The sequence below is a fragment of the Haplochromis burtoni genome, unplaced genomic scaffold (assembly GCF_018398535.1).
Source record: "Haplochromis burtoni strain Fernald_Lab_line unplaced genomic scaffold, NCSU_Asbu1 Contig_8, whole genome shotgun sequence".
In the NCBI taxonomy this organism is placed as follows: Eukaryota; Metazoa; Chordata; class Actinopteri; order Cichliformes; family Cichlidae; genus Haplochromis; species Haplochromis burtoni.
Window position 1 is genome coordinate 3,937,484 of NW_024582369.1, and position 27,943 is coordinate 3,965,426.

Below are 27,943 nucleotides of genomic sequence, written 5' to 3' on the forward strand. Positions count from 1 at the left end.
GCGCGCGTGTGCCAGTACGGATGTGTAGGAGTGACACGTATCAGCAGCTGTCAACCTGGCTGAACGTTGCTGTTATCTCAGACGCCAGTGACCTTGACATTTTTTCAACAGGCTGACCTAATGCCACGCACAAACACATGCAAACAGTCACAGATGACAGATGGGCAGTCCATGTTGGGCAACATGGCCGTATGTAGAGGTAATGTGATTGTTCTGCACCACCTTTAATCACCAAAATAGCTTAACCCTAACTCCCCCAACCCAGATACTTGAAAGCTTACCCGCACACACCCATTCGCACTCTCAAAAACAAGCGCCAGTGTGAACAAAGTTAAATTGTGTGTGCTTGTATGTGTTCTGTGTAGCTTATGGGCCCATCTAACACTTGTTTCATTGAGGTCAGGGTGACAGTAGCATGAAAATGTGACTTTACAAATTCAATACTGCATGTGCGGATCAATAATTTCAGGTCACTGATCTCAAGCAGTGGACATGGAAAAGAGAGCTTCACCGGAAGACTTACCTCTGTTGGTTTGTAGCAGTCTATTAATGATTCCTGTGTAGAAATTGGTAAAGGAAAAACAGAGAGTTGTTTAGGGACATTTCCCAGCACTGTCTGTGTTGGATTGGTTGGTTAGCTTTTGTTGATATGGAAAACCACGGTAATGTATTCAGACAACATAAAGATTGATGATTATGTATGTTTGACATCAGTCTGCCTTTGAGGACAGGTCCACCATACAGTAGAGCCAACAGAAACAGGATACCATACAAAGCAGTCACATGGAAAATTTGACTTTAAGGTGAGTGTTTCCATTATGGAACAACTAGGGTGAACTCAGGTAACTGGGACAATTTCTGGTTAATCACTTCGGACACTAAGAAAAAAAAAAAACCCTGTGTATGACATTTAACTGTGTTCAGCTGCTTTTTTTTGGGTATTGGATTGGTATAATAGAATTTTACTGTTTTGAAATTTGGGCTGTCCCATAGTTTTGACATTGTTCGGGTAAAATGGGCCGACTGACTGCCAAAAAATGGGCCAGTCATATATATATATATATATATATGTATATATATATATATAGCCTCACTCGAAAACATCCTTTCTATCACATTTCTGTTACTTTCTGATCCTCTTTGCTTCTCTTTGTTCATTTCTTTTTGAAACATTGTCTACAATGACTAGTCTGACATTCTTCAGTGTCAGACTAGTGATAACTAGTTTGACGCCAATATCTATTACTTCAATATCAACACACCTCTTTTACCCTCTAACGTATACATGTACAACTGTGTTCATGTGTACATGTTAGTGTATATTTGTATGTATTTATAGCTAAGATATATACAATATATACCATAGATGAGATGCATGAACCATGAATGTCCCATTTTACCTGATAACCCCACTTACCTTATTTCGCCTTATTTCATCTCCTATATGAGATTACAATGTATTTTCTGAGGACTTACAAATGCAGCCCAAAGAACATACCTGCAGTTTGCTGGCTCTCTCGTCATCACTGTTGACCTCCAGCAGGTCATCGATATCTATCTCTACCTCGGGCATCTCCTCCTCCTGGAACACAAAGACACTCTGGTTTACTGAGCAGCTCAAGCAGAGGAACTTGTGGAAGACGAGCACATAAATATGTGAAGGAGTAAATAAGAAATTAAAACGGAAAACAAGAATATTATACAGTTATTATACACAGTTTATACAAACAGTGTGTCTGAGCCTCTGAACTTCAAGCTGCAAACAAGCTGAGCATATGTAGCATTTTGCTTTTTGGAACAGGCATCATATGGAAATGTCATTTTACTGTGGGTTGGTCCATTTAGTGGTTAAAGGCTGTTTTCAGCTCAGTGCCACTTCAAAGGTCCACTGTTTCACTGGTTCATTTTATTTACCCACGGACGGCGCAGGGAGGATCCAACTGTTCCTCCCAGCTACCGCATGATGTATCATCCAAATTCTTCCTTTTGGGTTTTGAAGCCAAAGTGTCCATGTATATACAAGCAGTGGCCTTTATCAACAGCCAAATTAATTGCAACAATCTGTGACTATACCACTCCACCATCCCTAGAATATACACAATTTCCATTTCAGATTATTCCCTATAATTTACATCTAATGCCAACGCTCATGTAGGTCACTGCACTCTTTTGCACAGGAAAGACTTTGTGTCTTAAACCGGTAATTAGTGTTTTCTCTTCCATTTACCAAATCTATGATCTTTCTCTAGCATCAACAAAGACACTGTTGATACTGGATTAATATTTTGGGCATTTGCACATTAATTAAAAATAAATAAATAAATACATAAATAAAAGACTAAGAATCTTTATCTACTACATGTTCATTAAAATATACCCCCAATCACCTTCTATCAACTGCCAAGTGTTAACTTTTTGTCACTTATATGGAAACTCAACACCCAAATCTCCATGGCTTTCAGATTTCAAGATTTTGCCAACCCTTACCTACAGAACTATTTGTATGTTAATAATTTATTTCTTTGTAAATTAAGTCTTTGCCATCCATAAAATTTAAGAGACAGCTATATGATGAACTTATAGGATATCAGTGCTCTTTTTTTTTTACCACTTTATTGAACAGTCTTGGTGAAGGTTCACTGAAAACATCTTTATTTTCTTTTGTACTATATTACTGTACTACACATCACACTGGAAGGCTATAATGCTATGATACATTCACATGAGCCTGGCTCAGGCTCTAATATCAAACCCATGATTTTAAGTGAATGTGACTTGCAGCCTTAATGCCTTTCTCATCTAATGCATACTAAACAACATTCCTTAGTAGTCCTCCATAAAATTGTAGGATGATATCTATCATTATTTTTGCAGTAAACTAAAATTAATAAAAGCGACTAGTTCTTTAGTTGCACGTGTGTTTGTGTAAGCCTCCCAGAGGACTCTTGTGTAAGGTGAAGCCTCGAGCATGCACTGGTATTTAGACACAGGGACAGGAGGATGGAAGGATGGCTTGATTTTAGTTCTCAGCATTAAAGCTCAGTCACTGCTCAGTTTTGCGTGGGTGTTTCGATATGCACAGAATGAAATTAGATTACAGTTATACCTTTGAAAGTAGCCTGCAAGACAAAATGTACATTCCAAGAGACAAATGTGCTGCAATATGCACACATTTGACTACTGATGAACTAGTGCAAATGTATTGCGTGTTCTTGTTTTAGTTAGGCAACATATACACAAACATCCCATCATAGCACCCATTTACACAGTCAAAAAAAATTCTACCACATCTTAAACAGGCTTGATCATATTTCATCTATATTTCATCTCAAACACACTTGACATTCACACACACACGTAGACACACACACAAACACAAGGCTACCCCACCTCGATCCTTACTCCTGACAGGCATTTACACAACCTGCATTTTAAGCACCTCTTTCTCTGAAACGTCTTAGCGTGAGGGTCTCGCTCTGAAATCCTCACTCATTGAGGAAACTGAGAAGAAAGGTAGCAAAGCCGGGAAAGGGTCAGAATATGTCAAAGCCTGCCACCTATTAGCATATGAGTGTGTATGTGGTGGAACCACAGAACAGAGGTTGTGTAAAAAATGCTAATCATCAGAGGAGATGAGCTTTTTCAGACTGCGGAGTGGAAGGATAAATTGATTTAGATGAAGAGAAAAAAAAAGTGAGAAAATTGAGTTAATGTGAGGTGGTGAAATGATGGTAATGTTATTGTGTGTGTTGTCCTGCTAAGCACAAGCACTGATGTTTGCTTGAAACCTCAAGATCAGAATACTTATTTGTGTAAAATGATTATTTCCTAAATCTGCAATGCAGCATTCTTAGCTAGAGTGGAAGTAACTGACTGGTGAAATTCACACGATTTGGTTTGGTAATCAAATATTTCTTCAAAACTGATTATTGAATGTTCTCTTAGGAAACTTTAAAAACATTGTTGAAGTTTGAACTCACCTCTCATGATGAGGGCACTCCTAAAAAGCAAAAACTGCTCATTGGAAAAACAAAAAAGTAATGGTTGTCTAGTGATAATTTTTCTGCAGTAGACTAAATGGTCACATCACTCTCATTCGCTCATTGTCTAATTCTTCATAACTGCACTTAATTGTTATTGCACGAGTCTCCTGGTGCACGAGTCAGCCTGTCTTCAAACAATGGCAGCTTGCGTCAGACTCACTGCAATCACTCCCAGACAGATTTGCAAATAATCAGTCTTATTTAGAAATGCAGAGAGATTTGAGGAATCAGTTGGAGTCAGGCTGCAACCGGCTGCAAAGTAACGCATATGTTGTGTTAATTGTGTGGAATTTCCCCAGCTGTGGTGTACATGTGCATGTCCAAACTAAATTATTTTTATCCCCAGTAGGGATAAAGCTGCAAGGAAACTGACATCCTGATCCAGAATAAATACCTTTGAGCAACAGATTTGTGATTTTTGCTGAGTTACCACAGTTAGTTGGCGTATTGTCACAAACAAATTCTCATGTAATTGCCCTTTTGACCCCAAATGATACCAGACTGATTCCATCTTATTGCTGTTTTATCACCATCTTGGTGAACCAAAGTTGCCGTGAAGACAGAAACTCTCTGCATGTGGTGGCAGGGTTGGCCCCCACCTTTCAAACAACCACTTCAAAAGGCAACAAGATTTCAAAATCACTGCACAAAGTTGCAATAATTTTACTAGTACCAAAATCTCCAACCACTGTTTTCCTTAACTGCACCATTATTGAGGCCCAAACCGGCAAACCGGCAGCATCAGGGTGCCAGAATTCCAGGAATTGCACCCATGTTCCCACAGATTTAGCAGCTGTATTAAGGGGAACCACATGATATTAGCCAGCTGATTTCAAAGATGAGATTAAAGCGATGTTATATTACAGTGATTTATATATAAATCTTAAAAAGAGAAATTAAGTATTTACAATATAAGCATATAAGAGAGGTCAAACCGTTCAGTGCCAGGCTTCCTCTACATTTTGCATTTTTTTTGAAGCTGAAAATAGGTGACAAAAAACTCTGCTCAGCTGGTCCTTAAGGAAATCTTAGACTGTTCAATATAAAAATATTCTTGCTGTTGTCTCTAAAATTTTAGGCAAAGGCTGGGTTTCATAGCCTTAGTGGAGACAAAACCTAAAAGTTCAAATCATCAAACATGCCTCCTTCCTTGGAAGGTCATGTTGTTTACACCTCACAGCAGCTACCTGCAAATTCAGACGTGTGAGTGGAGTGCAGAGATCATGGCCTCGGTCAGTGTCGATGAGTTTGTGTACTGTGATTTGCTGGTTTAACCTAATAATAAACATGAATGCATGAATTCGAATGAGTAACAATGTGAAAGTGAAAACGTGTCAGGATCATAAATTTAGCAGACTGACCTACTTCTTAAGATGTTTGAGGGCAAAGGACAAGTCTGTCTGCCTGCCTGTGTGCCAAGCTATCAATCACTCGCTTCACCCTGAATGCTCCGTGTGGGTTTGTGTGTGTGTCCCTGAATATTCCACTTGTCAGCAGGCACTCCGTCACCCCCTGTCACTGTGATTGGTGATGACTAAAAACACGGCCTGCTCGCCAGGCGTGACTGCAGGCTATCGCCAACAAAATCCCGGCTCCTACAAACGCGCACATGCACCCGCGCCGGTTTTTGCTACCATCAATCTTCTACAGGGAATCACTCACCACTGGGCTTCGCATTACAGTCCCTAAGTGTATTAAACACACTGTGTAGATGGTGAGAATGGAAAAAACACGCTCTCACACCTAACACACACATTGAAGATGTTGTCCTGCTAGATGATCGCGAGCCTAAAATAGCTAAGGTCACACCTGCTGCTACCGGGAATATAATTTTCCATCTAACCAGCATACAAAATGACAAAAGGCACAATGGCAGAGAGTGACAGGCAGCCACAAACAAACAGAAATGTGAAAAAATGGTAAGTGCTGTGAAACTGCGAACGCCTGTTTATGCACAAGAGGCCTAGATTCAGCATTTCTCACAGATGACGGCTGGTTTTTGTTTGCATATGCAGAAGGGAGATATAAAGATGACTAGAAAAAGAGAGCGAGAGTTTGTGCGAAGAGGATGGTGTGCGCAAAAACAGATAACAAGGAGCAGTGTTTGTTGTAATGAAGGCAACTCTGTGAAGACGACGTGTGAGAGCCAGCAGGCAAAACAGAGGCCGAGAGAGAAGCGGAGAGCAACACTGCCAGCCTGTGTGTGTTTGCTGCGTGCAGAGATGCAGACGAAGTGAGGCATGCATGTCTGCCAGACTCATATTCACCGACAGCTAAACAGCCAGCAGCGTTTTCAGTCTGCTTCATCCGCAATGAGGTGAATCAAAGCTAATGTAAGCGGCCCAACCCCGTGACTCAACGCAAACTCTATTCAGACTACTCAAACGTTTTCTGCGAACAAAGAGTTAAACTCTGTTACGGGCGATCGCTTCACTCAGCCAAGTGATTCATAATTATTCCTATTCATGGCCCACTTTTATGAACTAGATCTACCAGTTACATTGGACAGAAGCAAATCCTACTTGAAGACATAATTAACGAGTCACATGAAACCGCGATCGAATGTTGTTTCACTTTAGAAATATTCTGTTTGAGGAGTAGCACATGACCTTTCGTGAGTTTTTCAGCTGAGCCAGGTAATGTCTCAGTAAGGTTGCTTTCAGTTCATCCAAGAAACAACACATGATCTGCCACGACTCTGCAATAAAGCAAAAGGAAGACATGTTAATGTACCCTGGTGTGATTCAGCAGACCACTCTTGCAGGATATGCATATCCTCCTGGTCAGTTTGATTTGACTTTCTGTTCGGTCCTGTTATCACAGATTGACAGTGTGGTTCAGCTGCCTCATTAAACACTTCAGTCAAGTCTTTAAAGTGGCATCTGATAATGGATAACAGCTGAGTGTATTTTCAAGCATAGGCTTCTCTGAAATGGAAATATTCTAAGGTAAAACAACAGAGTCAAACTCACAGACGATGAGCACTCGAAGATATTTACACAGCCAGCAGCAAACATGCTCACAGAGGAACTTAGCAGCTGGAGTGCAAGATCTGCTACCCCTTGGGCCACATGAAACCTCACGTTGCAGGTCTGGATCTTTATGCTTATTTTTATGGCTTCCTGCTTGCTAGCTTAAATTCAAGCGTGGCGTTATGATAAAATGGTGCCACTGATTATTATAGTGCTGTTGCATCATCGCAAAAAGACACTTTACCTGGAGGATCATAATCCTCAGTGTGCATGTGTGTGTAAAAGACAGAGAGAGAGACATAGATCTGCTGCAGTACAAAGAGCTCAACAACGTTCAGTCTCCACCCTCAGTGGGTAACACGTGCAAAAAAGGTGGCTGACATTGACTGATCCCTCTCATGTGTTAGCCGATATTAACCACACAAACACGGGCTCAACTGGATTGAAAGAGGAGTTATGTAGTAAATAAGATAATACCACCGCCTCTTCTTTAATCACTGCTCTGTGTGCATGTGATGCAGTGCTTATAACAGAGACTGACAGGAAGAGCTGGTGGGAAAGGAAGAACGTAGGAAGAGTTTTAATCGTGCAGAGATGCTAAAACCTTCACCCTGTATTGTAAACAAGGAGACATGTCAAAAGAGAAGAACAGAGAAGAAGAATAAGCAAACGTTAGACCAGTGAAATAACAAATGCACTTGTTTGTTTCATTGGTATGAGTATCATTTCTTTCTTGATGATGTCATTACATTGTTTTATTGTTGTCTGACCCAGAGAATGCGGATGGAAATTAGCTTGCCTCTAAATCTGGTACAGTACATCTCTTCTCTTAGGAGACTAATGGCTTTGTAAAATTTCCCTGACAAATAAAAAGAAAATACAAATACAAACACAAGGAATGTAGGCCTGTGTTAAATTAGCAACCACGCAGAGATGAAAGAAAGGGGGAAAAAGGCAGGAAAAATGTGAAAAGAAACAAAATAGACCATGTACGAGACTGCTAATTACAATATATAAGAGCCGATAATAAGATACAGGGAGATGGGGAGCGCACAGATAAGTGGGTCACTTGTGATGATGATGCAGAATGCAAGGAAGAGGAGGATTGCGCAACAGTAAAACCTCACAGCTCAGCTTTCTTCCTCTCTTTGCTGCCGAGCGCTGTCACATCAAAGCGAGCAAGAGCTCAAGGTGGGATGAATTCATCTTCAGAGACCGCGTTAAACCGAATAAGAGACACTACAGCGTGACAAAGAATGCAAAGAATCACAGGGCAGGGATAGGACAGGAAACATAAGGAAAACAGGGACGGGAGAGAAGTAAAACAACTAAATACAAGGATTTTCTTTCAATGCATGGGGAAAGCAAAAAGTTACTTGGAACAGTAACCAATAAAGGCCGGCTTCTCCTCCATTCCTGCATCCCTTGCTTCCTAACTCACCCCCACCTCCCAGCACCTTCTTCTTGCCCTCCAGCGATGCAATTTGCTGAAACCATACAGCATAGATTATGTGACTTCGCTGGGTAAAGTTAGCTACTGCAGCAAAAGCTCTTTCCCACGCTGATTCAGCTGTACTCCGGAGGACACAGTATATCAGAGAGGAGAACTGTCAGAGAAATAAGCTTGTGGGGAGGAATTATACTCAAAGGAACTTTTCAGTTAAAAATAACAGATGATCGTGCATACTAAATTTAGGAATCTCGTTGTGATGTAAATGTCCTAATCATTCTCCCCCTGATGTTTCTCCACTTTGGTGTTGTAGTAGCTTTTATCTTCATGGCCAAAACTTGATGTTGAAGCCATGTCCTTGCCCTGTTATGCTGAGTCTCCTCTGATTTATTTTTTTCTGTGTCATAAATGGTCTCTCCCTTTGAGTTTCCACATATCACTCTCTATCAATTAATACATCAATACCTTTGCAGTTTGGAAGAACTAGTCCCCCACCCATAGTCTTTAAGGTAATTGCTCTAATTTTGTATTCTGTGTAGCTGCATCATGCCATATGATTCTATGATTTACACTGGAGTTATATACACTTATATATATATATATATATATATACTACTGGCTTTAGCCAGGCGTGCATTGCTTTTTCTCAAACAATCTCAAAATTCTGTCGTGGATGCAAATTTTGGTGACCTTTACGTTAGGCACGGGCAATGAACAAATGCAAATGGACAACGTAACATTGCATTGCATGTCATGAAGATGAACATAATACATAGGAAAACCAGGAGAATTTGTATTTCTAATAAATCTTTTTAAATATATATACATATAGATGTTAATAATCACTATAAGTGTGACTACGTTTGTAGAAAGTTTCATTCAGATTGGCTCAACTGTTGAGGAGGAGATGAAGTACATGCAGACATATATACATGTATACATGAATAGGTTGGTACCATGACTGGTAACACCACTGTTTGTGACATTGCTACATTTTGCTCTAACTTTGCAAACAAAGCCTGATGGATAACTTTGCCATGGACCATTCTCCACATTTCTCAAACTCTCACCTATATTTTTTATCAGTTGAGAAATTAGCCTTACAAATCGGCAGTTTTGTTGGTTTGTTTGGGCTTTTTCTAAATGTTTGCAAGTCATGTGACTGATATACTGAGGTAGCTTCATCAATGAGGATCTTTTGCTAAATTATTATTTTTTTAATGACACCAAAGAGACAACTCTGGAAACTCGTTACGCTGCCAGTGTTAGGTCAAATACATCATATTTGAAGTTATCCCCCCTCTTGGACTGTAATCATTACCTATGTGTTTGAGGTCATGGAATATGGTTGGCGTATGAGTACATTGGGCTGATAAAGCACAATTAAAAATAAATAAATAAATAAAACCATGTTAGGATTTAGTATTCTCAAATGCTTGTTGCTCTTTTAATGCCAAATGGGCCATTTGAATCACTTATAAGTGAAAGCCTGAGACATTAAAATACCCGGTGACAGGGAGAAAGAGGTGACATTTAACCTCAGCTTTCCATACCAACCTGTGCTTATATAAGAGTTTAAGATCCTTTCCAGAGGCTATGCACTTAAGGTTAATAACTACCTATGCCTTGAATCCTCCTTTAGAGATGTAGGTGCTTATCCATCTACATGGCTGATACATAGATAATCTCCATTATAGCTCAAAAGATAACATCATCTGCAAAAGACAGGGATACCAGCATGATGTCATCACTAAAGTCTAGGTGTTCCCAAACATCAGAGGTAGTTACACAGAAAAAAATATATACTTTTAATGTTTTGTCAAGAGCCTTTAGGTCTTCTACCTTGTACAGTCTCTTCTTCAATAGCCCAAAATGCTTACAGCATCAGCTGACACACAAGCCTTTTTACCCTATTGCTATACAAAATCAAAATACTTAACATCACCCTTCCTCCCCTTTGCTTTAAATCCTGATTTTAAAAAAGAGAGTAAAAATTACAGTAGACTGTCAAGCATGAAAATGCCAGTGCCGGTTTTGTGACTTTATTTCACAGTTTTGTGATCCTGCACAGGATTTATTTTACTGTATTTACCAGGCAGACAGTTTCTTCCTGAAGCTAATGGGTCAACAGCTGGGACCCATTTGGACCTTTGCCCTGAGTGTAAATGAGCACTTTCAGTCATTCTGGATGTAAAACATCATGAGCACCAGGGGCAGAAGCAGCCATGTTGCATATTGGCCAGCTATTTGGGGAGTATAATAACATAGGGTTAAGAACTGATAAAAATAATACACCCTCTTTGTTCTAATTTTCTTTCATCTCTAGTGCTTGTTTTTCAGTTGCATTAACTGCTTTCAAATGTGCAATGTCATGCAGCACATGTAAAGGTAGACAAGCCACACGCCCATATATGAGCACACGCCCATGACTTTGAGAGTCAAAACAACAGTCTTCCTTTTCTGCATATTTCCTTTTCTCAGACACGTGCGAATGACGACGGTATTTTGCATCTTCTCACTGTGCCAACCAGATAAACTGAGTCAGTGTTTACATATAGCCAGATTATGAATTGATTTGGCCTGCTTACAAAGAAACCACTGATTAACTGGATCATCTTGGGATGGGAGGAGATGTCATAGGAAGACAAGAACATCAGTGTGCGAGTGTGACAAGTCGACGCCTTTTCTTTTCATGGTCTCAGCAGCTTTCCGTTTCCCCATTGCTGGTTGCACATTTTGCAGCTGGTTCTCCTTAGTCTCTTCTTTTAATGATCATCTTTGATCAGTGTTTGGGTTCAAAGCTCAAGCTTAGCAAAATGGAAATTACACCACTACTAAACTAGGACTGAGATGTCTTGTATTTGTCATTTTTCTTCTTGTACCACTACATGTTGGGATTCAATGGCTACATTTGTAAGCAGTCTAATTCAAGTTAATAACCTGAAGACATTTAGCCTCTTTTCCACTAGTATCTACTTGGCTCTACTCGACTGGGGTTTTCCATTAGGTGGTAGTACCTGGTACCAGGTACTTTTTTAGTACCTACTCAGTTGGGGGTTCCAAACGAGCTGAAAATGTGATGTCAATAGACTGCATGCCAATCATCGTCAGGGAGTGACATCACTGGATGAGTCATGAAAGCAACTCAACTCTGAAACCCAGCAACTAGGAAATAGCTACATATACACCAACACTGAGGTCCAGTGATACGGTGCAGATGTTTACCATCAGTTCAGCAGCAGATACACCATCGCCTGATGTCCTCCATTGTTGTTTTGTGTTTGTGTCGCATACAAACGACATCACAAGACAGGAAGCGCTGCTGTATCAAACCCACCCACAATAAGGTGGTAGTCAATCATTGTGGAAAACAACTGAAATGAGTATGGAGTAGAGTCGTGTCGAGCCCAGAAGGTGCAAGTGGAAAAGAGGCATTTGTCATTTCCAGATCTCTTTATTTTCACCTTGTCCACATTTATTCTTCATATGTGTATGTGTACACATATTTAATATCTGAAGTGATGATGTTGGTGGTTTCACTACTAAGGTCTTGAACAGATGTTTTGCTAGGAAAGGCAACCTCTAGGTACCGTGAGGACAGAGTTGAGGAAAGATGTGGAAAACATGCAAGCAGACCAAAAAAAAAAAAAAAAGGGATAAACCTGATTATAGGTCCTGAAGCAACAAAGCAGCCCTAGACCATCACACTACCACCACCATGTTTCACTGTTGGTATGATGTTGTTTTCATGAATTGCTGTGTTAGTTTTACAGCAGATGTAACAGGACTCCAACCTTCCAAACAGCTTAACTTTTGTCTCATCAGTCCACAGAATATTTTCCCAAAACTCTTTGGGATCATCAAGATGTTTTTGTTTTTGGCAAATGTGAGACTAGCCTTTGGGTTCTTTTTGGTCAGTAGTGATTTTTGTCTTGGAACTCTCCCAGTCTCTTTCTTATTGTTAAATCATGAACTTTAACCTCAACGGAGGCGAGTGAAGCCTGCAGTTCTTTAAATGTCCTTCTGGGTTCTTTTGTGACCTCTTGGATGAGTCATCACTGTGCTCTTAGAGTAATTTGATAGGCCAGCCACTCCCATGAAGGTTAATCAAATTCAAAGTTTTCTCCATTTGTGCTCACTGTGATTCCTTGGAGTTCTAAAGCCTTAGAAATGGCTTTGTAATCCAGTCCAGACTGACAGATATCAATGATTTTGTTTCTCAGAGATCTCTTAACCTCCTTCACTTTGTCAGACAGGTTCTATTTAAGTGATTACTTGATTCAACAGGTCTGCCAGTAATCAGGCCTGGGTATGGCTACTCAAACTGAACTTAACTTTCAAAAAAATGTGGTTAATCACAGTAAATTCATGCTTTGGGAAGCTTGGATAACTTGTTGTCCCTTAACAAATGATATCAGACAGATTAGTGTTAAGGTGTTCATACTATACAAATACTATACAAATATAGATAAAATGTATGATAAACTTTCTTGGCTTCCTCCATCCATCCATCCATTCGCTTCCGCTTATCCTTTTCAGGGTCGCGGGGGGCGCTGGAGCCTATCCCAGCTGTCATAGGGCGAAAGGCGGGGTACACCCTGGACAGGTTGCCAATCTGTCGCAGGGCTAACACATAGGGACAGACAACCATTCACACTCACATTCACTCGCACATTCACACCTAGTGGCAATTTGGATTATCCAATTAACCTATCCCCACAAGCTTGGCTTCCTGTGCAAGCTAAATTATACTATGGCTTGCTTGTATTTATAAAGAAAGCAATACTGTTTAACACACCACATTTTCTTTCTGCTCAATTGCAGTATCCAGATGAAAAACATAATCATAATACACGATTTTCAACAAACCGCAATTTAGTAATTCCTCGAGTTAAAAGCAACTTAAAAACTCTGTTATATTTAGAGCATCTTTCAAGTGGAATAATTCTATTTATAATTTCAAAAATAGCTTAAAAGCCTATTCAAACAGCTTTGAATTATTGCAAATATTGTAAGAGGGCAATGTCATTTGTAATGGAAATTTGTGTATTTTGTCTCAGTGTTATTGATATTTATATGTTCATATTTTCACAACTGTGAAACCTCACTGTGGATGTAATAGCCAAATTATGCAGATATTTTGCATTCACTTTATTGTGTAGCATTTTATTTGATTGTATTTGATGGTTTGGGATTAGCAACCGCTGTTGTGGAAGCTAATGGGGTTCCTTATAAATAAACAAATAAACAAATATCATCAATTAAAAATGAAACTTTGTTTTTACTCTGGTTATCTTTGTCTAATCCCAAACTTTGTGTGATGATCTGAAAAATGTAAGTGTGAATAATAAGAAAGCAATCAGGAAGAGGGCAAATATATTTTCACAGCCCTGGGCAGGGTGAAGCCAGTGCTGGTTGTCCGACCTGGTAACAACAGGTGAAGACTGCTTGTTTTTTCTCCTCTTTTCCTGTTAGCTTTTTCTGTTTGCTTGTCAATCACATCTTCCCTGGGTTAGGTCACAATATACTTCAGCTGTATTACGTAGTGGCATGTATAAACTTTTACCATAGTACAGATGTATCAGTCCCACCTTTCAACTTGTAGACATGTGTGATTAGGATCAATAGGAGACTTAAGAGACAGTTGGCAGAATAAGTCCTGGTGAGAAAAATAACAGAAATGAGGAGGCGGAGGAAAACAAAAAAGCAGATGGGGTCAGACTGCACCAGAAGTTGACACGAGAGTGAGAAATTACACCAGGATGGAAACTATAGAGGGAGAAAAAAAAAAAAAAGCAATAAAACCTTCATGCTGAGTTTTGCTTTTGAAAAAGACATTTGATACCTTTCTGCAGCCACTGTGTTTATAACTGTTTCAACAGCTGGTGTTTAGCTGCTTGCTAAAAGGCCTTCTTGTCAACACCTCTGATTTGTTTAGCAGCGCATGCATGTGTCTGCAGGTGGTATGCGAAATGCGCCAGCACGTGGTTGGACACAGACCCCATCGGTTTCTATTTTTGCCCGTGTAATTTGAATGGAAGATAAGTAAACACAACAGCGACCTTCCTCGCCAGATCCATAAACACATCAGGGTCACTCAGTAAAACAATTATCCAATTTACCGGTGAAATCTCCTACCAAGTGGGTCTGCCAGTCTTGGCAGTAATGACTTACTAAATGGGGGTCATTCTGGATCCAGGTTTGTCCCCTTTTTCCTCCTTCTTAGACCCACCTTCTTGTATAATCTCGACCTTTCACAGATTTTAAAAAGCACATTTGATCGGTGTGAAACAGACCCAGAGGTTGTAGCAAAGATCACCAGTTTTCAGAATAATGAGGCAGTGCAGCCCAGCCAGCATCCTGCCATCAATCAGAGTGAGACCTGTTCGATTGATCACTGAGGGGAATCACATCCATCAACTGCTGTGGGTGGTGAATTCACATTTTCACAGGCTTGCAAAACAGAAAATAAAAGACCCACAATGTTAAACTAGTGCCGGTACCTGTTTGTGTATACATGCAGTATATCCAGTAACTTCAGTGGTAACATAATGCTCCTGTCTTTGTATATGCCGATATGCGTGTTCACCCTCTGCATGGTATTGCTAAACCTATTGAACGCCACTAATGACTTGGCTTGAATTGCACTCTTTACTTCTCCTCAGCAGCTACCACACGAGGCTTGCACGATACAGTATATGACTGTTCCTGCTTCCCAATGTGGGGGGAAAAAGCGCGCGCGCACACACAGATACACACATGCACAAAAGGCAAACAAGAAATGTTATAGAGAAGGTCACAGGAGAAGCAGAGGGAGGAGGGGATAATGATGCAGACGGAGAGAGATAATGATGTTCTTTTTTTCTGCCAGGAAGTTGATGCTAGGGGGACAGAATCCAGATTCCACTGTCCACTACCAAAGCACACAAAGGCCGCCTGGGGACCCTCCTACACAAAACAGTGTAGAAATTAAACAACCGCTGTTATTGTGGTGATGAGAAAAGGAGCAGGAGATAGAAACATTAGTATTATCCAGAACAAAAATGCTTCTTCCTCAAGCGTCCGTGCTCCATTTGGTCTGTACACTGACCTGTGAGTGTATGTGTGTGTGTCCTGATGCTTATCAATGCATGGAAAGTACCCCCGACTGCTCAGCCATGGATATTATGGCCCCGAAAAGCCCACACGGCCTTATTCACACCCATGGACGCAGACATAAACACACACAAGGCCTCAGGGCCAAGTGTTGTATGCTGGCAGTGTCTGTGCCTGTGCACATGAATGAGCTTCATTGAGTGGGGCTCTATTAAAGCTGAGCCACGGAAAAGTAGGGCATTACAGTGTCTTTCTCCCCTTATTCTACAGCATACGCCCCCAGAAGAACACACACATTGAGCTTGGTACGCAAGCCAACAACATATTTACTGCTCTAGCAATCTGTTTGTCTCGGTTATTCTCTTCTTCTCTTACACACCAAATAAAGGCCTAAAGCTTCTCCTCATTCATCGATTGCTCTCAGGTGCTCTCAGACAGACGGTCTCGTCACTGTGCTGACAAACTCTGCCTTTTAATCACCTCGGCTTGGCCTCGCCGTTAATCTGGAGTCCAACAGCGTCTACTCAAGTCTCTGACTGTGGGAGAGGCTACGGCATCACACAGTTAATCGAATCTCAATCATGATTTTGGCGTCCTGCAAATAAACCCGCACAAGCCAATCACAGCTGTTCCCTGCACCACGGAGCTTGACGTTTCTTTGACAAGTCTGGTCGAGTACTATGTTAGAGGACAGAAATACAACAGAATTGGAATATTTGGCACAGCAGAGGCTGAATCCCTCGAAGCAGCTTATCATCTGCTGTTGGAAATACTTTGGATTTTGGGCAAGTGATGTAAACCAAGGAGCAATAAAAGAGTGCTGTAGAGTTGCTGCTCCTAAATCCCAACTGCACTTTGCTCAACATGGATAAGGCTGTGTGACGGTCAAATGCTGCTTGGTTGACAAGTGGGCCGGAACAGGGAAGGAAGCAACAACAGAACCACCAGAAATGCATGAAACAGCATGAAAATAACACACAGTGACTACAGTGGAGACTGTTCACTGTTTTTAACACTCGGTTTCAGCTGTTTGAATGTTACATATAATGTTATATTTGCCCTTCTGGCTGATGGACCAATAACAGCACCAGCAAGAGCGGCCAACACACCAGCCACACCACATGCCCCCTTCAGGAAGATTGTGGTTCAACTGCTGTTGAACCATAATCTTCCCTTAAGTTATTCGACTGGGTGAAAAGACGCCACCATCTGCAGTGCAATTAATGCATAAAGGCCAAGAGAAACAATGCAAAGTGAATCTAATAAGCACTGTGAGAAACGAGGGTTTCAGGAAAGTGGTCAAGTTACTGGACAAAACACATGTTATTTCCTATGCAAAACATTGCCAGGGAGCTATAGAGGGGTCTCAAAGCTGTCTTTGTTTTGAGTTTTATTAACATCTATTATGTAGAGGCACCGAATAGAATGAAAGACTTTATATTTTGCTTAATACAAATGCACTTACCAGAGGTGAATAAACACTGTATTTGTCTGCAAAGATGCTTTAGTTAACAGGAAGCAGTGCCATGTTGACTGGATTTTGTTTTAGGTTATTTGTGTTTTGCTTATTTTTTGACTTCTAAGAGATGCACTCACTTTAGGTGGGTGAGGAGGGCTAATTTGGATGCATTTGTGCATTTGCAGGAATGGCACACAAAATGGATATGAAAGCAGGGTTATGTTTTCACAACTTTGTAATAAAAAATTTTTTGTCGCTAGCATAAATGAATAATTTTGACTAAAAACTGAATATTGATTAAAAAACAAACAAACCTATGATTATCATTTACGTAATAATGGTGCAGCCCTAGGAGAGGTTGTGGGTTAAGTGTTTCATAGTGTGAACTTACATGTTAGCAGTTCCATTAACACTTCAAGCTTTAATACTTTTACACATATAAAGTAATATAACAGTGAGTGATTTCTTTGGGCACTACAATGAGCCTATAATATAGTCAAGGCTTTCACTATATTAAGAGCTGCAGTGGGAGCACTTAGGACCTCAGCTTTCTAGCGCCTCTCCCTCTTTGGGTCATCCCCTCCTGCTTTTTTTCTCTCTGCTTTTTCTCCTCCCTGTCCTTTGAACACCAAAATGAACAGAGGCAACGTGTCCCGGGAGAGCAGAGGGGAATCCATCTCTGACAGAACTCACCTTCTGTTATCCTCTCACCCAGAGAGGAGGCACAGAGGGAGAGAGGGAGGGGTGGAAAAAGACAGAGGCTTAGGGAATAAATATATATATATGAGATGAAGCCAAAAAGGCAAATTTGATATTTTGATATCTTGTTCATTTTAAGATTAAAGGTTGGTTTCAACATAAGAGAAAATATTCGCCTGTCTCCTTAGAAGTCCGGTAATACTCTCCTGTCAGCCACTACCGGAGTAACTTATACAGAGAGACTGGAAAAAAGTGAAAACTAGGGGCAGCTGTGACTCGGGATGCAGAGGATCGTCTTCCAATCGGAAGGTCGGTGGTTCACCTGCCGACTAGACTGTGTGCGTGATTGGATGAACGAAGATTTTATAAAAGGTGCTTTGAGTGCTCAGTTATAGTAGAAAAGTACTGCTCAGTTTACCATTTAGCTATCAACAAGCCAGCTGCTCTCCATATCAGAATTTGGCATCCTGCATGGCTAAATGTATATCTGGTTTATTTAATCAATATAAAATCAAAGTTGCAATATTATTACAGCACAAGTTTCCCACGAATGCTTACATTTTCATTTTATTGCTTAAACAAAGGATGTCTTTATATGTTCACTCCTGGAGGTGCTGGTAGCTGGATCTTAGACATGCTAGAGGATCATCAGTACTTAGTTCAATTCTGATGAGACGGCAAGGTTTTCCATGACACACATTTTCTCCCTTTACTGTTTTCTAAACAATTTGTCTTCCAGCTACTAAGCAAGCACTGTGGCAACAGTTACAGGGAACAAGTGAAATTCTCACCAAAAACATAATCCTATTTGTTCTGAGTTCACCTTTTTTCCAGTCCATTACAATTCAGTATCACCACATTACCACACCGCCTACACAAACTTGCACACGCATACCCACACCTCTGTGATGATTGCTAGTATCAGGTTTTCTCATGAAACCGATATAGTGGCTGACCTTTCAGCTTGACCAGCACGCTCAAATCAGTAGCCTCCACTTCGATTTATCATCCGTGCACACACAAACACAAAATACACACTTTGGTCTATCTTGGGCCCTGCTCTTGAGGTGTTAACAGGCATGAAGAGGGTGTGTGTGACTTCATGCTTACAGTCATTTGAGCAAACATCAGCAGCAAAGCCATAAGAGCCTGAATGAAATGAACATGAATGCGCATAAACTCAAAAAATAATTTAAACCCAGATTTTCCTCAATGATTAATTATTTGAATATATAAACCTTGGATTTCATCTATTTCAGTTCCACCTTATGCAAAATAATTGCTTCATCTTTATGAGGGAAAAGAATATTTATTTCAGTGCTGTGTGAAAGAAAGCATTGAACAATGCAGCAGAGTGATACTGTGTCAAAATAATGGAGAATATTGATGTGTTGGTTTCATTTCATTATCAGGCCCGTGTCTTTCTAACACTAGTCAACAACACCGATCTCATTCCAGCATCCAGTGTGACATCAGACTGGCAACAACACCAGTGAGCCAGGGGATTACCATGTGATATTATCCCATTTGCCGTGTGAAAGACATGACATGAGGAGGTGTAAGGCTGCTGGGAATATCTTTGCTGAAATCTACACTGCAGGGACTCTGTCATTAAACTGAAGTCGACCAAAAGCAGTGTTTTCTTAGAAAAGTGTTGAATTCTTTCTGTCTGGAAATCACGAGAGCTTGCGTACGTGCTTGATCTACTGTGTTTTCCTGTTTATCTAAATATCCATTTGCATGAAGCAAATCACAGTCCAAAATACAGATCGGTGCTGGGCCAGTGCACTCCAGCCGTCGTCAAACATCAAATACTCCAGTCACCTCTGTGTAGATCAAGCACACCTGCTGATGACAGTCCGACACACAGCCCGAGAGCTCGGATGGCTTTGAAATTGAAACTAGTCTGCTCTCAGGCAGACTCTGAGAAACCCAGGGATGAACCAAAGCAGAACCATAAAAAACAGAAAGCTTGCAAACAAAATGACAGCTATATAAATCATACTAAGGTACTTCTATGTGCAGAAGGCATGCATGAGGTCTATATGCATTAAATGTGGGAAAGAAATAGCAGAAGAACAAACTACTGAAAAAGACATTATGACATTCAGCATCCTGCTGTAATTTCAACAAGTTTCCTTTCTGCATATTTACACACATACTGCTCTGAGATTTACTGTTAGAGTCAACATTCTGCATTCATTAACAACCACATGCGCATCTACAACTGCAGACATGAGACATACTCATGTCCCCACACCTGTACCTTATGTTTAAATAAAATTCAGCTCCTCTGTGTTGCCTGATTCATGCACATGTGCATACATGCTCGCAGACCCCTATTTAGTCTCTGATTGGCTGAGTCTGTGGCGACAGGCATACTGTAAGGCTGTATGTGTGTGCATAGTTGTGGAGACCTTCAGCTTGAAGGTGTGGGGGAATCAGAGTCAGAGGAGCTGATTGGCTGTTAACGAAAGTCACGGTATCAGCTCGTCCTTAACCCACTGCCCTTCTTATTTCCCCCATCCCCCAGGCCTGGCTCTGTTCACTTGGACATGACTTATGGATCGGCTGTCTTTCTGCACCCCTTTCGTCCCCCACAACGAGTATTGTGGCAGAAATTTGCCACAATACTCCTTTCGTGCTGTCTGCGCACGCAGCTCGCGGAGAAAACTACCATCACATCATGAGCCTGTGAGGTTTCGCTCTCGAGGATGGAGAGGTAAATGCACGTGAGGTGGATGGATGCCTGTTACATGGGCTGATCTCACAGCGGCGCGTGAGGATGAGGTTACTCGTTCGACACACACTGAATAATGAGACAAAGCGCGTCTCGGTCGTTCATGGCCAACGCGGCTGGTGCGTAAAAAGCGCAAACGTGCGGTTTCTCTCTCGCCGGTCTCTCAGCCTCGTGGAGTCAGCCATCCCTCTTTCTCTTTAACAAGGGAGAAAATTACACGATGACATGACACATGAGTACCACACAGCTTTGCATCTCCAAGCCAGCTGGTATGAGTGCGGCAGAGCACAGAGAGACACCGGCTAAAATATTTGGGGTCAGATGAAACATGGACGTACTTTATTCAGGTGCCATTCTTGTAAATGCAGTGGACCATCTAAAGTGATAGAGTAGTCCGGCTGCTGCAGTTCTGCCTAATCAACACTGAAACTGAACATAAAAAGCAAAGTCGACCAAACAGGAGAAATGTATAAAGCGGTTTCGATTAATCGTCTTTGAAGGCGACAAAAAGATAAGATTTAAAAACACAACCTCTCAAAGAACAACAAAGCAGCTATGCAGGGCCACTTTTTTTTCATCCTGGGCTGTTCATTGTCCAGCCGTCTCGGTGACAAGAGCGCACAACCGTGTGCGGCTTTGGAGTTTCTTTCGACTTACCTCACAGTCATACAACACGCTGAGCTGCTCGATGATCCACTCCTCCAGGACAAGTCTTTTCCGCAGCTCTTTCCTGTCGTACTTCACGGTCACTTTGCCCTGCTTCTTCTGGACCGTGTCTTCCCCATTGATGGGTCCGGACCCCACGCAGCCCACTCCGGGCGCACCTTGGAAGAAAACGCGGCTGCCGGCGGTGGGCAAAGGGGCACTGGTTTCGGTGCTGGCGGCCGACATAGCGAGATGTGCAGGAGTGTTATTAAAGAAATGTGTGGATGGAAGGGGAGGACTGCGGTGCCGAGTGGGGACTGCGTGCTGCACGGCAGACGGGAGAATGGTGAGGAGCTTTTAAACAGCTGCTATTTAAAGCGCAGCGCCGGAGACAGGCGAGAAGGCGGAGCGAACACTGCAAGAAGTGAGAGGCTCTCAAATCAAAATATAAAGGTTGGTGACTGTAATCTAACTGGTCATCCTGCTGTTGGTAAAATTGCAGACAAATGGGTAAAAATGTACCATTAGTTGGTTAAAAATGAATAAATAAATAGGCTTAAAAGATTCAAATTAGATGAATGAATGTATTCATTTTTGCAGCATACAAAGCGAAGCCCCTCAGTGGTGCTTCATCCTCGCAGATGCAGATACCGAGGGCCTTTCCACAGCGTTGCTGATATTTCTCAAATATATTTTTCCAATTTCTAAAGTAGGGTTTGTAAAATTTTGTGGAATGTAGAAGTAGGGAAGTCGTCTGAATATTTTCCAACTCATTACAATTCTGAACTCTTTTGCGCCACCTGTCGGACATAATAATAACCTAACTTGTATTTTAATACATTTATTTAAAATAAAATTCTCCCTTCTTGTGCCGAAAGTGATTGTTTCTATGTGTGTGTGTATTTTATATATATTTTTCTTATATTGGCAAATAGAGTGTAATGGACAGGATTTATGAGGGCGTTATAAATAAACTAAAGAAATGGCCTATCTTGCAAGCGTGTGCCTTATTGTGCCCACGTTATAACCAGTCTTGTCATTTAAAGTATATTTGTAGAACTGTTATGTTGTATTTGTTACCATTTCTGCTTCCCCCTTTGCCCGATCTCTAATTAAAAACGCATTTTTATTGTAAATGAGACGTTTTAGCTGGATTAATAAAGGATATAGTTCCTTTCTGGCTCCGAAATGACTCGATATCATTCACGAGAGATGTTTTTGACCTACATTTTTAGATTATAGGCCAACAAGTCAATTATAACTCTATTAATTTTCACTTTTCGGTACAACTAGCTAGCTTTAAAGTGCCCAAGTGTATTTTTTGCTCCTTTACATGTTTGCTGAACTGCTTCATAGGGTAAAAACCTTTTGATTAATTAGAAGCTGACTCTATTGTTCAAATCAAATCTATACTTTATGTTTTCCATTTGGCTTCCCTGGATTGATAAGTTTGAAAATAAAAGCATTCAACATTGTGAGTGTCAAAATGCATCATGTAAGTGTAGAAATATTTCTGTTGTGGGAAAACAGGATAAAATGACTGTGTTTGGGGCTTGATGATGAATCTGATCTAAAATGAACTTGTGAATGTCAGAAGAAGATACAAGCTTGAGTGTAATACTCTGGTAAAACTTCATAATGGGGGTAATTACTGTAGGCCCAACATCTTGGATGTTATCTACACTCGGAATATATTTTAGTATTTTCTTTGGGAACTTGGTTTGGTCTTATAGTCTATCATAGATATCAATGACATGTGTTGGTGAAACACTCTGTACCTGCAGTTTGGTTTTTCCAAAAATGTAACAAACAAAACCAGGACACACATATTGATCGCTGATGTCAACTCCACTGTGTAAGGTTCTTCCACATGTTCCACAAAAACAAATAAATAAATTAGGCGAGGGAAAAGATCTACTTACTTTTTCTGTTCTCCAGCCTCAGTAACTTTCACACAGTAACATCTGCTGTAATATTTAAACCTCTGATGAAATCTCACAAGTGTTAGCTTTATTTTGTTACCACGATTGTTTACACAGAGTTTGTAATTGCAGAGAAATACTTTATTTATTTTGGGCACGTCATTTTCGAGCAGGAAGCTCAGAAAGCCCTTTGGGGCTTAACAAGTTATTAGGCCTCTGATATTTATTTGTGCTAATTTATAGTTAAGTTAATGGAAGAAAAATTAAAGCTTAGTCTACTGTTAGCATATTTATTTGAAAGGGCATTGTGTTACTTTGTTTACATAGTAGGATATAGATCACAGTTCTTCATCAGTGCAGCATTTTCTGTAAACTCAGTAAATGTCTGTTACTGAACTGAATTGCAGTAACCACCAGAGGGAGCAGCATGTGTAGATTTGAAATGTCAAATTTCCAAATGTTGCTCTCTGGGAGACACCGCTGGTATTGTGAATGATTTAAAGACATGGTATAAACAGAATAAATTCCAGTGATGGCAGGATCATGGAGATGACAAAATGAAGCAATATTTTAATTAGTTAAAATATCATACTTCTGTTTCTAGGAATACAGTACTGTTGCAGATCATAAAGCATAGACAGACAAGATGAGAGCATTTTGATTTTTTTTAAGGGGGATGGAGGTTAACATAGATATTTAGCCTCAATGTTACAAAATGTTCCCCACAAATCAAAGTCCAGTATTTTCTTTATTTAGTTCTAATCTGGAAACAAAAAACAGGAGTAGGAATAATAATCTATTACTCCTAAAACAGCAACAGTCATAATATTCATCTAGCAGTGCATATGGTATTTTTACAACTGCAAGCACTGCTGGAAATGTTGCCTCACACACTCAGGTACGCTCATGTCCACATCACTATCCAGCAACATTGTCACCAAAAAATGGACACAGCTGGAGAGAGAGACAAAAACAGCTGCTAAACATTTCCCCCCTTTTTTCCTGGAATTCTATGATTTCTTCCAATATCATGCTCACATTCCCACTGCTAACCCGTTTAGTAATTATATGCTTTGTTCTATTGTCATCATCGTTTTGTGATCCGTTTTAAAAATGTCCTTGAAAAAGGTTTGAAATCTCTTTAGCAAACTGTTTAAAAACACGGAGCAAATGTGGGCTAATCGCTGCTGAGTGCTGTGATGAACAATGCGAACTGTTTACTTATATTTATGGGATTGCAGAGATCAAAGTCAAGATTTTTATTGGTTGTTCTGTGTTCTGACTTTTGTGTCACCGGTGACTGAAACTTTTACAGGTGAAGCATTTTCCATAAAAGTTTGCATGAATTATAGTGACAGTGGATGACTTGGTGGTGGATCTGTGCGTTATTTCATTTTATAGCTGACCCTGAAGCTAGTGGGCCATTTCTCAGTACGGCTGCTCTGACTCAGCCTACAGCCCCCGCCCCGATAACTGTAGTAGTGTTTCACAATCAAGTCTGCGTTCCGCTGAGGTAAGCAACACAAAGGGCAGGTACCCGTGGCCGTTTCTCTGCACTCCAGTGAGCATGGCTTTCCTGTCCGTGTTCACGCCTGTTCTGGCGGTGGTTTTATGCCTGGTGATAGGCTTCGTGCTGGTGAAATCATGGGACACAGAGTCCACATCTCCAGGCAAAAGTAAAGGGGCGACAAAAGGGGAGAAAAGACCATGGGTGGACCAGGACTTACAGGACGATACAGAAATCACAGCAAAAGAAGACGGTGAGAACTGAGCCTTGTAGTTCGCTGTGGGGCTGAACTTCTTTTTTTTTTTTTGGTGTGGTTGGTTGGGTGCATGCTTTAGAGCCAGTTGCATAATGTTCAAATGTAGGTCACAACTTTTAAAATGCAATGTAAACTGAACATTGAACACAATAAAGAATGTGGTTACCGGTTTCAAATGTTTCGGCAAAGGTTCTGTGTGGATTCAAAAAGAGTTTTTTTTTTTTTATTGGTTGTCTATTACATAACGTTCCTCTGTTGTTTTTCACATGAAACTCCACAACTTGGCAAGGCGAGTAACTGTATCCTCACATGCTCTTTAAACTGAGAAAATGTATCATTTAAAGAACATAAAAATAACTCATTATGAATTTGGTGCCAGCAACACATCTCAAAAAAAGAAAAAATACTTTGAGAGTGGAGGAACAAAAGACTGAAAAAGTAAGTGGTAATAAAAAGAAACAGCTGGAAGGACATTTTCCCATTGGCAATGGACCAGTAACACCATTGGGTTTAAAAAAGAGCATCTTAAAGCAGCAGTGTTTCCCAAAAGTAAAAATGGGTGAACCAAAAAAACAAAAATAAGTGTTGAAAATTTTCACAAAATTGTTCCTCGAGTAAAATTGTGACAAATTTGTATATCTTATTATAACTAAATTGAAATCTCTGCATGCAAGGGACATGGCTGAATATAAGTAATGCCAGTGCATTAAAAGCAGGCATGATTGTGTCACGGAAGTCACTGAGAAGAATTGCAGAAATCGCTGTCTGTTCTCCGTACTTTCCACAAATCCAGGTTGAAGCTCTGTCATGCAAAGAAGAAGCCAAATGTGAAAGTGATCCAGAAACACTCTCTTCTGGTGTAAAGAGGAAAGTGACCACCAGGGTTGTTATCGGCACTCAGTTCAAAAGCCTGCATCTCAGATGGTGTGGAAACACATCAGTGCCTGTGAAATTGGCAGCTTTCACATCTGGAAAGGCGACATTATTGCTGAAAGGTATATTCAGGTTTTAGAGATGTTCCAATTCAGATGGTGTCTTGCATATTTCAGCAAGAAAATGTTAAACTGCATCCATTACAGCAGCACAGGTGTAGAAGACTCCCTGTGCTCATCTGGCCCACAGTTCCCACATGGTGGAATACTGTTGTTAAAAGCAGACGGGATGCTACGCAGTGGAAAACAGGAACCTGTCACAACTGTATTTGAGACATGCTGCTGTCATCAAAATTAAAATAACCCAGTATTTATCATGAAATAGTAAGATATGTCAGCTTAAACATTTTGTATGCTTTGCGTTCTTGTGAATAAAATGTGGACTTATGAGATTTCCAGATCATTGCAATTGATTGTGATGACTTTTTACAGTGTGTCCTAACTTTTTGGGATTGGAGTTGTATTTTATTGGTATGTCTTTCTGTCTTTCATCTTTTATAAGATGGTGATGCTGATGATGATTGGGGGGACAGCACTGAAGAGGAGAACCTCACACAACTGCCTTATTCACCGCAGCGATACCCTGAGGAGACAATGCTGCAAAGGTCCAAGGAGTTTTACACTTTGATGAACCAACGGAGGTCTGTCCGATTCATCAGCCCGGAGCCTGTCCCACGGGAAGTCATCGATAATGTCATCCACACTGCAGGCACGAAATGTCATTAAAACATAATTCACTGGGATTCACCCTAGGATATTAGTCTGAGCTTCATTTTGAAGGTTTTTTTTTTCTTCTCTTCCTATTCTTCACGTGAGCAGGTACAGCACCTAGCGGAGCACACACAGAACCCTGGACGTTCATTGTGGTGTCAGATCCAGATATAAAGCATCAAATTAGACTGATAGTTGAAGAGGAGGAGGAGATGAACTACCGCCAGAGGATGGGGGAAAAATGGGTTCAGGATTTGGCCAAATTGAGGTAAACATGCATGCAAGAACAAACTTGGATAACATTAAATTCACAACTAATTTTCAGTTAATATCTTCCAAAGTAAAAAAAACACATTTTCTTTCTCTTTTCCCTCCTCTTGTAGGACAAATTGGATTAAGGAGTACTTGGATGTTGCTCCATATCTGATCCTCATCTTTAAACAGACCTACGGGATTCTCCCAAATGGCAAGAAGAAAACGCACTACTACAACGAAATCAGCGTGTCCATATCCTGTGGGATCCTCCTGGCTGCATTACAGGTCATAATTCAAATCATTTGAAACACTTGGGAAAGCAGCTCTTCTCTCTCTCATAAAATCCAAAAATGTAGTGCACAAATCTCACTGTTTCTCTCCGTCTGCTTCATCAGAATGCGGGTCTTGTTACCGTCACATCTACGCCCCTCAACTGCGGCCCCAAACTCAGACTTTTACTTAAACGCCCGGCGAACGAGAAGCTGCTGATGCTACTTCCTGTTGGTTATCCTGCCTCTGATGCTACTGTGCCTGACTTGAAACGCAAGCATCTGGATGATATTTTGGTGCACGTGTGAGAAAATGAGATGCAAAAAGCAGGCTGTTTTATTTGTCTTCATCAAATTCTTTGCCTGTAGCTGAGAAATCAACCAAGCAGATGCCTGATGAGACTTAGAAGTGCTTTCACAGTAGAGAGAAGCAGAGAGTGAGGCTTCTTTAGATCAGTCTTTAAATGTTTAAGATAGACAATCAAGAGAGGATGGCATGAATCTTTCATAGCTTACTAATTGCTAACCTAGCTTTTGAAGGCAAAGTAGTGAACATTTGGTTGGCTTATTTGGGTTTAGCATATTTCTATCATGCAAATTTCAAATAAATAACCAGCAAAAATTCTTTGATTCCGTTCTATAAATGTTCCTCTGGTCTCTGATTTTCCAAACCACACACAAACAACTGAGGAAAGTTCATTTACAACAAGATTTGGATGAATGAAGAACAGGTGGTTGCTCAGTTGAATGCTAACTGCAATAGCAGTGTTCAGTAAGCACCTGCATAGGGGGAGAAAAGAGAATGAACTGTAAAATTGAATTAGTTCCCAGAACCTGATGCAAACTTGTTGCCTTAAAAAAACTAAGTACAGCTTACTTAAGAAAACTAAGTTAGGGCACCTCATTCATTGTGAGTATAGTCCAGCCATGAGCCTTAGAGTATTTTTGTGGGAGAATTATCTAGAATTAACTTTTCCCAAATACTGCA

At 40.6% G+C, this 27,943-nt stretch overlaps 2 protein-coding genes across 2 annotated transcripts in view; one reads left to right on the top strand and one right to left on the bottom strand.

Annotated features, from left to right (window-relative positions):
* Window positions 1-21,490, bottom strand: part of ppp1r14c (protein phosphatase 1, regulatory (inhibitor) subunit 14C) — a 25,629-nt gene extending 4,139 nt beyond the window's left edge. Inside the window, exons 1-3 of the mRNA XM_005914325.3 lie at window positions 21,116-21,490; window positions 1,499-1,582; window positions 524-556 (exon numbers count right to left, since the gene is read on the bottom strand). Coding sequence (XP_005914387.1) covers window positions 524-556; window positions 1,499-1,582; window positions 21,116-21,349 — 351 coding nt within the window. The 5' untranslated portion in view covers window positions 21,350-21,490. The remainder of the gene's footprint in view (window positions 1-523; window positions 557-1,498; window positions 1,583-21,115) is intronic.
* Window positions 21,491-24,400: 2,910 nt separating this feature from the next.
* Window positions 24,401-27,595, top strand: iyd (iodotyrosine deiodinase). The gene is made up of 5 exons (XM_005914324.2): window positions 24,401-24,785; window positions 26,223-26,429; window positions 26,540-26,699; window positions 26,815-26,971; window positions 27,082-27,595. Exons 1-5 carry the CDS (start codon window positions 24,593-24,595, stop codon window positions 27,262-27,264), a joined length of 900 nt encoding a protein of 299 aa, XP_005914386.1. The 5' UTR covers window positions 24,401-24,592; the 3' UTR covers window positions 27,265-27,595.
* Window positions 27,596-27,943: the final 348 nt, after the last annotated feature.